The following is a 13,529-nucleotide window of genomic DNA, read 5'->3' on the forward strand; positions in this document are numbered from 1 at the left end:
TGGTTATTTTTCATTAGAGGGGGACAGGCTCTACAACAACAACAACAACAACAGCAACAATAACAGTAACAATAATAATACTAAAATTTACATGTGTGACCTCCTTAAAATTACGAAGATCCCTCAGCAAGTGTTAGGTTAATTAATTGTGTCATAAACAACAACAACAAAAACAACAGCAGAAGCAAAATCCTCATCTACACCAGTGGTTCTCAACCAGGGTCTATATGGCCCTTGAGGGTCCATATAAGATTGGGGATCATATCCATAAACATACTAACAACTGTTCCAACATAACACAATGCTTCAGTAAAGGGCAATATTGAGCTAACTTGATCACAGACCTCTGTATTCTGTTAAGAGCAAAGCAAGACCCAATAAGGTTGTGAAATTGTTAGAATGTAGGACAAGATGCTTTGCAGTATTTGTTCCACCTCTTTGTATTCTGATAGCAATACCTGTGATGGCAGTTGTCCCAGCCTTACCTTTTCTGTGGACAATATCAGTGATATAGAGAGAAGAAACTTACATGTACAAGTAACTGTTGGTCTTCCATAAAACTGCTTTGCCTGGCCGGTACCTACAGAGGACCATTCTAAATACAGATCCAGTCTCGCAAGACATAAATGGTCCTGGATCACAGTAAATCACAATTCTTCATTTACCTCATAACAGCCACAACTCATCACCTCGCTATCAATAGTCCAGTAACTTAAACTCATAGTCATTCTACATAAATGGTATTTCTTTTTCTTTTCATTTCATACTTTTGAAAGTATTGGACCTGCTATGTCTTTACTTATCACCACCTTATTACGACAATTAAAATATCATGGCATTAGAAGGGGCAAAATCATATTTTCATTCAGTCTAATGGTGTTGCTGTAAGTGGGGGGAAATGGGGATAACTGTATAGTGCTGTAGTGTTCGAAAGAGCATTGTGAACTACTGACACAACATGACTTAATACTATAGAGTTAGATGTCACGGTGAAGTGGTATGGTGACATTTTGGTGGTATGTTTTGAAGCAGTAAAACAGTGTGATGTTTTAATAGTACTGAACTGTTGTGTAGTGAAATCAGTGTTGTAAGGAAGAGGTGCCGTGTGATCTTGTGGAGTTGTGAGTGCTGTAAATATTACTGTGTTAGTCTACTTGTGTTGTGATTTGGCAATATTGTAATCTAACGTAATCTCACTATGACAACAATGTTGCAGGTGCACCCTCGCTATCTTACTAATAACGAAGCCAGTCAGCTAATTACTCACAACTTGAAACGCCAGCAAGGATTTGCGTTCTATGATCTGCAAGAGTAAAATAAAGATTTTTTTTTTTCTCTCTCTCTGGAGGATTAGAAGGTAAGAGGGGAAGACATCATGCTGTCTTGCAGTTTCAATTAACGGAGCTGACAACAACAATAAAAATGCAAAGAAATACAAAAACAAATATATTAATAGGCAAACATTTCCAGAAACATCAACAAGTTTCATTAATAGGCAAAAAACAAAACAGGTTGGGTTTTTTTTTTGTTTCATACATTAATTTCCCAGATTTGTAAAATTATTGCTCTTACCAACAACCTGCTACAAACAAACAAAAACACGCACGCACGCACGCACGCATGCACACACATGCACACGCGCACACGCACACACGCACACACACACACGCACACACACACACACACACACACAGAGTTTTCATGCAGAGAAGTAGAGGACCCTCAAAACTAATAAAACTTAACTTCCTAAAATTAACCCAGATACAATTATTATCAATCTAGTAATTAATCTTTTAGTTTATTGTTTCTAGCAATAACTTTACAATGCTTGGAAATACATAAACTTTTAAAGCAATCACCGTGCAATGACTAAGGAAAATAGTCTAATAAAGGGGCATATAAGCCCTCGACAGAAAAAAAAAGAAGGCTTTCCTTTGTCATTGCACGGTGGTTGCCAGAACTTTTAGAATGAAATTATATTGGTCCTTATCGTATCATCAACCATGCTTCTGCTCCCTGGTAATACAAAGTCCTACTAATATTCTCATCACGAAAGAAATATTTTTTGAAAATGTGCTCAAGAAATAAATATTGCACCAAGTTTTAAATATTATATTTCTAAGAAAAATCATGACCCTCAAAACGCCCAACACCCTACCTTGATATTTATGACTCCCTTAAGGGTTCCCAATGCCTCAAGGAAGCACTACCAACCAGGCTAAGAACCACTGCTTTTTAGGATAAACTAAAAAACTTTAAGTAGTGTTTTTACTGGTATTCATAAGGTCAGCTTGTCTTGGTTTCACCCTTTTGACACTACTACTACTACTACTACTACTACTACTACTAGCAACAACTATTATAAATATATTGAAAAAAAGTTTAAGATAGAAATTAAATGATCTTTCGGATGCAGGTTAGGTGGAATTCCAGAAAGCTTGGCGCCAGTTATAAAAGAGAATGGAGAAGTTAGTGAAAGAAATTTATAATTCACTTTTTTTCTTTTTTTTTTTTCCCAAGAATATTAATAATCGGTTAATAACATTAGCCAAACATTTAGTAAAATACAAATTTGTTTTAATTGTTTCGTTACTCTTCTTAAACATCCTGGTAACTTCTAACCAAACAAAAATGCAGAAAATAATTTCACTGTGAATGTATATATGTATATATATATATATATATATATATATATATATATATATACACACACACACACACACATATATATACATACACGTGTGTAAATGTGTGTTGATGATGATATTGATGATGATGATGTTGATGACAACAACAACAATAAGAAATTTATTGTATTGCACATATAGAAATGGATAACAAAATGATTGGAGGGACGCAAACAAAATGCCAATAAACAGAAGTGCAAGAGATTTAGGGGTTTTTCCCTGTGCTTTTGCTCAAGAAAGAGAATATTAATAGTTAGGGTCTCACCTTCTGATGCCCTATCACCACTGAAACTTCACTTGTTTTCCATTCAAACATCCTACAACTGATTATTGCTTCATGAGTATATTATTATTAAATGATAAAGTTAACTTTTGATATTTTCAAAACTAAATAACTTCATCCAAATTCCCCTTCTATCATCTAACAATTTCCCACTCTTATCACCTAACAAAAAGAGCACATTGAACAATATAGTCAAAAGGTATACAATGTCTGAAAATACTGAGGATGGTCATGGTTTGAATGCTTTTGATCATAGGCCTGCTCCAGTATGGCCAACCTGTTTGAGAACTTGCTTTGCCTTCTGAGCTGAACATTAACTTCTTACTTGAATACAAGACTCCAAGTACCTTGAATCCACTAAAGTACCTCAAATCCACTAAAGTACCTTGAACCCACTAAAGTGCCTCGAATCCACTAAAGTGCCTCGAACCCACTAAAGTACCTCGAATCCACTAAAGTACCTCAAATCCACTAAAGTACCTCAAATCCACTAAAGTACCTCAAATCCACTAAAGTACCTCGCAGGTTCTTATTTTAGCAACTTTTGGGAGATGGAAGTCAAAGCTGACCATACTAGAACCTGAACTTACAATGCAAAAGCCTTAACTATGTACTATGAGTCACCACTTATCAATGCAATACCACTACGAGTCATTACTTATTAACACAATAACACTGAGTCATTACTTAACACAACAACACTATGAGTCATTACTTATCAATGCAATAACACTATGAACCATTGCTTAATCAACACAATAACACGAGTCATTACTTATCAACAATGTTTAGGAAACGTTTTCCAACTTCCTGAAAAGAAATTTCCTCTTCCTCCTCCTAATAATAGTAATAATAATAATAATGATAATAATGATAATAATAATAATGATAATAGTAATAAACCTTTCTACTAAAGGCACAATGCCTCAATTTTGTGAGGAGGAGACTAGTTGATTACATTTACCCAGTGTTTCACTGGTACTTAATTTATCAACCCGCAAAAGGATAAAAGGTAAAGTCGACCTCAGCAGAATTTGAACTTAGAACATAGTGATGGGCAAAATACTGCTAAGCATTTTGTTCAGCGTGCTAACACTTCTGCCAGCTCACCACCTTAATAATAATAATAGTAATAGTAATTATAATGTTTCATATGTAGATATGAGGCCTAAAATTCTTAGATGGTTTAATGATGAAGCATTCATAGTCACAAGGGCATTATTAATTGTAATGATATGTGATACAGTGTTTGGCTGTACCGCCTTACTGGCCTTCGTGCCGGTGGCATGTAAAAGCACCCACTTCACTCTCGGAGTGGTTGGCGTTAGGAAGGGCATCCAGCTGTAGAGACTCTGCCAAATCAGATTGGAGCCTGGTGCAGCCTTCTGGTTTGCCAGTCCTCAGTCAAATCGTCCAACCCATGCTAGCATGGAAAGCAGACGTTAAACGATGATGATGATGGTGACATACTATGATTGAGAATTAAATTATTTCCTTATCTGTATCTTTCATTCATTTTGTCATATTCTAAGAAACCTTTACCGGGTGAGGGCGTTAAGCAGTGATGAGTCAAAATGCAATGTTGATACCAGTTCGAATATGCTAAAAGCATGTTCAGACTTGTAAACAAGGCAATTCATGTAAGAAGCCTTTATCTACACGTGTTTAGTCATTTATGAGACTTATGTAAGTAGCACAGGTCAAGTGATGTAATTCAGGTGTAATTATGCTCTCTCAGCAGCTGGTTTCATTATCAGCTGTCGATTTCATTACCACTACTACTACTTCACCATCACCCCCTTGCCACCTACCCTATTAATACTATCAACATCACCACACCATTGTTACTATTCAACTGAGATAGTCGACACTATATTGTCTGGAAGTAATAAAAAAAAAATTTTTTAATTGCTTCATGAAACCTGTAAGAACAAAAATTGGCCAAATAACAGAATAATATTGGTTTCAAATTTTGACACAAGACCAGCAATTTCTGTGGTGGGAGTAAGTCAATTATATTCCTCAGATTCTATGATCTACCTTATTAACTAACTTAATGCTATAAAACAGGTATTGAGCATTGTAATGTTTATGTGTATGTGTATGTGTATGTGCATAGACACACACACACACACATAGACACATAGACACATAGACACACACACACACACATAGACATATGCTTTTAGGACCATTCAACGAAAGAGAATAAAGTGAAAAATTATAAAAAGTGTCAGGTGCAATAAGAAAAAGATCAGAACATATGACCCTGCAAATTTAATCACATAAATGATAGAGATAAGGTTGCTGAGAAGAGAGAAACTAAAACTAGAGAGATGCCAGAAACTACTTCATTTAACATAGCCATAGTGAATGAATGAGGTTTTAAACACTGTAATTATTTCTAAATTCACATAAATTATTAAAAAAAAGAAAATGTGCTTCAGAGTACAGCTGAAATTTCTAGCTTTGTGTGTGACAGCATGCAAAGTAGATGTTCTGATGTAAGTCCTGTAGAGGAGAAATAATCACTAAAATATACAACTATGCAAACACAAGTGACAGTTTCAATAAATAAAGAACAATGATTTCGAGAAACAAGTATTTCCAGTAGATAAGTCTATATGTATCTAGGTATATAAATAAATCAAGTACACAAAAATATAAAGAACTTGTAATTTACATATATATATATATTTTTTTTCATTTCATTTTGGTCGAGTCATCTTCTTTGCTACTCTGAGTTTTGCACAAGGTCTTCAGGCAAGTTACAAGTCAGAACTTGCCTGAAAACTCCATGCACTCACAGGAAAAATTCAGAGTAGCAAGAGACTGAGTCAACTAAATTAAAATATTATGTAAATATAAATATATAGCTTCTTATATTTAATTATTGTGTCACCCTCTGGGCAATGAGCACATGATGACAAGTTTTAGTTATTCAGTTTATTAGCATTTCAGCTTAATCAGGGAATTTATGATTTCCATTATAATAATGGTTCCAAATTGCATCTTTGGAAAAGACACCAACATGCAGAGTTACAACTAACTGCTGTATTTCGTTTTAGGCTTCTCTGTTCTGTAAGAGTACCACAATCATCTGTGGGTAAAAACCTTTCTTTTCTAGACTAAAAAATAAGGTAAAGCATAAACACCATGCATACGAGTTTATCTGTAGTGATATAATGGAAGAGACAAATACAAAAATGCCAAGCATATTGGATGCTGTGAATATTTCAGGCGGTTAAGAACACAAAAACTAGTACATGCAAGTTAAATAGCAATGTCCAAGCAAAAGACTACATAACATGCAACACCGAATATTAAAATAATGAAGAGGTAAATAAACATTTTAGAATTAATTAGCAGGCTAATAAGATGCTCTTAAAAAAAGACAGAGATGAACATAGTAACGGATGAGTTATTTCATATGAATAATATGAGCTGGACAAAATGTTAAAACCATTGCTGGATGAGTTAAATAGGAGAGAAATCAATGTTTCAAAGAATTGCAGGCTCATACTCCATCACTACTGTTACAGTATGTCTAGCAAAGACACTTAACTCTCAGTAATAACCAATACTATCCAGCTATAAATAGGTACCATGAGCTGGTCATATTTGTCGTACATGACAACTGCACAGATATATATATATATATATATATATATATATATATATATATATATATATATATATATGTATATGTCTCTGGCTGCAGATTTAGAAATCATCAAAATAAGGATAGGCTTTCCAAAATCGACTTATTTATGATACTATCATGAAGATTGATGCTCTAAAGACTCAAAGAACTATGGATCTGCAACAGATGTTTATCAATAAACTCATTTATGCTCAATTTGCAACAACTAGCTTCTCTAATATGAATTGCTACACAATTTATACATCAGACTCAATCATCTGTATTTTTTGCCTTCACATAAAACTTCACTCTCATCTCTTGTATGAACACTGAAAGCCAGAGGATGATAAGTCACAGCAAACAGATTCCACAAAGTGGTAGAACACTAAAATGATATCTTTTTATTTCACTTATTGGAACATAATTCAGAAGATAGAATGACTGAGTCATTATCCATTGAAACACACCTCTCTAACCAAATGTAAATTATCTCCAATATGGCTCTGCAATATTTTAAGCAGAGTTAAAGTAGGTTTTCATTGGAGGTGAGCTAATGAAGACAAACAATTGAGAATGTTGCAGAATGAGAGTTTAATTTGATGAAGTAAGATGATTTCAAGTTTCCAGGTTGTTGAAGATTTAAGCTTAAAATTAACGAAGTTAATAAGAAAATTTAAATATTGAACAACAATGAAAATATGGCGACAACAGCTCTTTGGAATTGAAATTCCACCAAACCTTATCTGAAGCATTCGGCGGAACTACCTGCCGCTCAGATCCAGAATGGCGGCGGTGATGATGAACCCGTCTCTTGGCTACAATATAGGCTGAGGCTGATTTGACGTCAGATTTCTGCAAAAAAAAGAAAAAAATTAAAAAAATATATTACAAGTATGTATGTGTGTGTGTGTGTGTGTGTGTCTTTGCATATATACACACAAGGAAATTATATTACACAATTTCAACTATATACATATATATATATATGTGTATATATATATATATATATATATATATATATATATATATATATATATATATATATGTATTATATGTAATACAATACATAACATATTATTAACTGTGAAATTGCATCATCAGATATCAATAACCTGATCACTAACAAAATGTCATAAATATATATGTGTGTATATGTTATTTGCACTTGTCTGTGTGTGAGTGAGTGTATATGTACAATACAAGGTTGGCTGAATTATTGTTGATGTCAGGAAGAGCCTCGCAGATAAACAAAGAAACAAGTGAAGCGAGAAAGAGTGAGAGAGAGAGAGAGTGATTTAGTGAAAGAGAAAAGGCAGCATTTCTTGCTGAGAATTGTGAGGAGAGGTCTAACAAAATTTTCTGATTTTATCGGCCCTGCTAAAATTTATGGCTTTAAAATGATATGCAGTTTCTTGTTTTCTTTGTGGGTGTTGTTTATGTGTAATATTGCACGCGTGTGTATGTGTATGGGTGTGATTTTACTGTGTTTTCTATGTTGGCATGATTGGACAATCATTACTGACATTTATAGATGGATCAGAGAACCACATGTCACTCTTGGGTTTCATTTTTTGGCTTTGTTTTTATAACTGGTTGCCCTTCCAAATGTACGTGTGTGTGTGTGTGTGTGTGTGCACGCTTATATGTGTCTGTGTCTATGTCTGCATTTACCCTTGACACAGTATCAATCATTACTCCTGTATCTTTGTAGTGCAATAAATAGAAATCATTAAAATAAGGTGGCACATAAAAGCACCCTGGTGTCACGCAAATGGCACCTGTGCTGGTGGCACATAAAAGCACCCATTACACTCTTGGAGTGGTTGGCATTAGGAAGAACATCAAGCAATAGAAAACCATGCCAAATCAGACAGGAGTCTGGTGCAGCCTTCCAGCGAGCCAGCCTGGTCAAACTGTCCAACCCATGCCAGTATGGACAATGGATGTTAAATGATGATGATGATGATGATGATGAAGGACCAGAATTTGTAAAAAACAAAATAAAAGTACCAGTGTCAATATGGATTAACAATGAAAGAAAAACTTTTCAGGATAATGCACCCACACATTTGCCATTTGAGTGGGGGGGGGGGGGGAAGACAGGCAGACAGACAAACAGATCGATGGATGGATGGATGGGTGGGGTGGAGTGCCCCATTCATCCATCTGAGCCTGACAAGGTAGGTTCCTGTGACAAGCTTACAAAACTAAATTGCATGGGGCCAAATCTGTTTAATAATAATAACAATAATATACACATGTATAGAATTAAAATTTCTAAATAGATAAAAGCAAAACTAAAACAAAAAAATTAAGTTTGTTTTGTGGCTATCAATGTCAATTTTATTGATTGATTAGTTTGTATCAGCAACAATAAGCAAATATTAATCTCATGGAATCACGGTTATCGTCCATCAGCCTAGAAGGTGGAAGGATATTAAGAGATAAGGTGAAAGGCAAATATTTCTTTTATATTCTTGTATGAAAAGGTTTTTCCCGTTCAAATAATTTCGTTCTTTCAATAGGAATATATATATATATATATATATATTCTTTTTTCATTTTATTTGTTTACTCGTTTGTCATTTGACTGCGGCCATGCTGGAGCACCGCCTTTAGTCAAACAAACAGACCCCAGGACTTATTCTTTGTAAGCCTAATACTTATGCTATCGGTCTCTTTTGCCAAACCGCTTAGTTACGGGGATGTAAACACACCAGCATCGGTTGTCAAGTGATCATGGGAGGACAAACACAGACACACAAACATATATATATATACGATGGGCTTCTTTCGGTTTCCGTCTACCAAATCCACTCACAAGGCTTTGGTCGGCCCGAGGCTTTAGTAGAAGACACTTGCTCAAGGTGCCATGCAGTGGGAATGAACCTGGAACCATGTGGTTGGTAAGCAAGCTACTTACCACACAGCCACAAAACTCTATAGAATTTGAGGAACAGTAGTTTGTTTACTCATTTTATGTCTATTTCCCCATGGTACCAGGGTGAGACGAGCATATATTTATCAGCTTCTTTGACTTTTTTTTTCTTTATTTTTTAAACAATCAGAGGCTATTTCTGTCGCTAAACCTTACCTGTTTTGCAAACAAAGGATTCTTTTATTTCACGTCTTGAAAAGCACAGAGCTGGCAAACAATTTGTTGACACAGAATGTCAACAAATATTACCACTTTTAGCTCAACATTTATCATGCAAAGCAATGAATCTAAACATAGATGTAGGTGTGGCTGTGTGATTAAAGAGCTTGCTTCCCAACCATTTGATCTTGAGTTCAGTTCCACTGCATTTCATCTTGGGTAAGTGTCCTCCTCTACAGCCCCTGGCCAACCAAGGCCTTGTAAGAGGATTTGGTAGACAGAAATTGAAAGCATCCCATTGTGTGTGTATCTGTGTGTGTGCATGTTATGTTTGTCCTCTATCACTGCTTGATAGCTAGTGTTGGTTTGTTTATATCTCTGTTACTTAGCAGTTCAGCAAAAGAGACTGATAGTATTTTTTAAAAAATAAGCACTGGGGTTGATTTGTCCGACTAAACCCTGCAAGGTGATACCTCAGCAAGGCTGCAGTCCAATGGCTTTTAATGTGGCACCAGCAGGAGTGCTTCTAATCAGTTCGCACCAGTCACGAGGCCAAACATTCCTGAAAGTTTCATCCGAATCCATTCTTGATTCAGTGGTTCTTGAGATATCTTGTCCATGGACAAACAAACAAACATGACTGAAAACAACACCTCCGCCTTTGCTTAGGTGGAGGTAACAATAATAATAATAATAATAATAATAATAATAAGTACCATTTTCACAGTGCTTTCTTCGTATACCCAGTGGCGACATTGGAATGCAGCAGTCCAATAAAGTAAAAGAAGAAGTCCAGGATTGACAAAGCCTGGCCAGGAAACTTGATTGCTGGAAAAGTCTATGTCCCATGGCACAGCACAATTGGTATGAACCAGTGCAGTGAATCCAGTTAAGCTAGAGAAGAAAAGAATATTAACATATCAACAAAATAATATTCACCAGAAATTCAAACTGTGACATATAAAGGCAATATTGAAGTTGGTTATGGTGTGTATTGGGGACAGCAGATTTGCGAGATGATAGTGTTGATGGTGTGATGCTGTTAATCACAATATTGCTGGAAGTGGGAAACCCTTTTCATACCAACCCACCAGGGATTGCTCATGCTTCTTTGATACAACCTCCCTGTTTTAAAATGATCTAAATTAAAAACTTTCCATCGAAGTTTTATGCTGATTTATGTTCTGAACACCAGCTTAAAAATAAGGAAGTTTTTAGTCTAAATTCTTTATTTTCAAAATCAACAAAAACAAAGGTAGTGTTTTTCAACCAAAAAATAGTAATGACAGGGTTTTGAATAATTACAGTTGACCAGTCTTAATTAAAAATATAGAGGGTGTCCACAAGGTCTGGGTACATGGCGTAAATAAAACCACAACATAAACAATTAAATATAAGAAATAATAATTTCTTAAAGTATGTGTTAATCCCCATGTACCCAGACTTTGTGGACACCCTGTACATCGAGAAATTTCAACTATACTTACCGTGCAGCTAAGGAATCTTCTTCAAGAATTTCTTGGAAAAATGGGAATTGGTAAAGATACAGAAGGATCAGATGTAAGCTTGTATAAACAAGTAGTATGAACTTGAAGCTTGAAAATCTTTTTCCTAATGAATTACCAAATGCCCAGAAGGTAACAGCAATAAGGAAAGTGAGAAAATAGAAAGCACTTAACAAAGATGGTACTATGATGCTACAGGCTGCTAAAAGCAAAATCAACAATGTAATTTTGCTGAACTGTAGGATTTTATGTACACGACGTTTCTGTGGATGAACAACACTAGTGAGTTCGGATCCTTTTGTGCCTTCCTTAAGGATTTTGCTGCAAATTGCTAGAACAGCAATGGCAACAAGAAAAACTAAAAGATCTGGGCCAATTAGTCTTGCAATGTGTTTGGCAGGAACATCATCCAACCTACAGGTGAAAAAATAAATAAATAAAATTAATCAAAATATCACAAAAACAATTAATTATATACAAATAAAACATTGATTTTCTGGAATCTTTGCTTTTTAAGACTTTCCAAATTACTGATTTGTCTAAATCGAGAGTGGTTACCTTGATCAACACACTCTTGATTAAACAAATACTAAATTGACTTCAATAATTAAATGGAACACAGGTACCTGTACATTAGTACAAATTACAACAGCCAGAGTTTGTATTTATATTAACCAATGATATTAGCAGAATTCATAACCAAGTATGCTTCAGAGGATGATTTATCATCATCATCATCATCATCATCATCATTTAACGTTTGTCTTCCATGCTGGCATGGGTTGGACAATTTGAGAGGAGCCAGACAGGTAGAAGACTACACCAGGCTACTGTGTCTATTTTGGCATCTTGTCCAGGGTGTTAATGATTCTGCCATCTCTTTACCTTATTAATAGTAATTTTACCCCATTGATGCTAATGCAAACACTATAAAAAGGGTCATATATTCTAATGTCACTTTTGTTTTAAAAAATAAAAAAATAGAGAAAAAAAAAAAAACTAGTGTGTGGCAAACGACTTTGGTAAGTTGTTCTAGTACATGGCTCTATTTTGTGATTGCAAGCCATATTCCGATACCTGATCAATAATTGCAGTGTACAGCAATAGTAACAAAAGACTAGTTCTCTTTTAAAAAGCACAGATGACTCAACATTCGGTTTTAGTTTCATTGAAACTAAACAAAACAGTGAATAAGTCGAACACAAGCCAGCTAGCCACATAGATGCAAATGGAGTGAGCACAGTTGTTATAAAGAAATCTGTTACAACTCACAACCAGAGTGTTAGCCATTATATCTGGTAATCTATAAAGACTCAATGATGTATAAATTCATCGTAAACTATTTTAGTTTTTAAAAGTAGTAACTGAATGATAACAAAATTTATCATCTCCCACATGTTGTTTTTTTTTTAGTTAAATTATCTATTCAACCACTGAACTTATAGTCACTAAACTAAGAAAGTTCTGGAGATATGTAGAGAAAAATTGATTTTTCACAAACATTAAATCATTAACTTCACCTATAGTCACAGATAAGGGGAAAATATATATATATATATATATATATATATATATATATATATATATATATATACACGGTTTTTTTTTACTTTTACTAGTTTCAGCCATTGGACTGTAGCCATGTTGGGGCACTGCCTTGAAGAATTTTAGTACTTTTTATTCATTTTTTTAAAGCCTGGTACTTATTCTATCGGTCTCATTTGCTGAATTGGTAAGTTAGGGAGTTGTATTACAGATCAACACCAGTTGACAGGTGGTGGTGGTGGTGGGGAACAGACAGACACACTCTCTCTCAACAATCTCCAGATGTTACATTTCACTTGCCTCTTATTACTATGTCCTCCCTTCCTTAACTGCCCCTGCTCTTTCTAAACAACAAAACTGTGTCTTGAAACCAGGAGGAGTTATCCATCCCATCACTGGGTCCACCTAGTCAACCCACCCAATTGTCTCTACTCTCCTTCAACTAATCCCTGACATTACTCTTCCTCTTGCCCTCTCCTGTCTTCATTACTCCTGCCCCCAACACCATTCTCTCTTTTATTCACTCCATTACCATCCTCTCACAATGAATCTGTTCTATCCATTATGGTTGCGCTCTTTCACTTTGCAAATAACAAGACGACCCCCCCCCCCCTCCAAGCAGTGCTGATGCTATAAAAAGCGTCCAAAATTGCAAACATTTTTCATGGTGGTAACAAAAGACTTCAGAGAATGAAAGGCTGAAACACTCACCTTTGAAACCCAATCTGTCTAACAAGAGATTCTTTCTCTGTACCTAAAGGAGAAAAAC

General features: G+C 35.1%; 1 protein-coding gene across 13 annotated transcripts in view; it reads right to left on the reverse strand.

Moving 5' to 3' along the window:
- LOC106877583 (piezo-type mechanosensitive ion channel component 1) overlaps nt 1–13,529 on the reverse strand; it is a 138,948-nt gene that overhangs the window by 82,256 nt on the left and 43,163 nt on the right. For 6 of the 13 annotated variants that reach the window (XM_089337959.1, XM_052975089.2, XM_089337963.1 and 3 more), the window contains exons 4-8: nt 13,472–13,514; nt 11,198–11,629; nt 10,427–10,604; nt 7,379–7,465; nt 1,268–1,303 (exon numbers count right to left, since the gene is read on the reverse strand). In XM_089337959.1, the coding sequence (XP_089194085.1) occupies nt 1,268–1,303; nt 7,379–7,465; nt 10,427–10,604; nt 11,198–11,629; nt 13,472–13,514 (776 nt within the window). Of the gene's footprint in view, nt 1–1,267; nt 1,304–7,351; nt 7,466–10,426; nt 10,605–11,197; nt 11,630–13,471; nt 13,515–13,529 lie in introns of all 13 variants that reach the window. The other 7 variants (XM_089337961.1, XM_089337960.1, XM_052975092.2 and 4 more) reach the window with 2 other exon arrangements.

This window comes from Octopus bimaculoides, chromosome 20 (genome assembly GCF_046866305.1).
Source record: "Octopus bimaculoides isolate indiv1 chromosome 20, ASM4686630v1, whole genome shotgun sequence".
In the NCBI taxonomy this organism is placed as follows: Eukaryota; Metazoa; Mollusca; class Cephalopoda; order Octopoda; family Octopodidae; genus Octopus; species Octopus bimaculoides.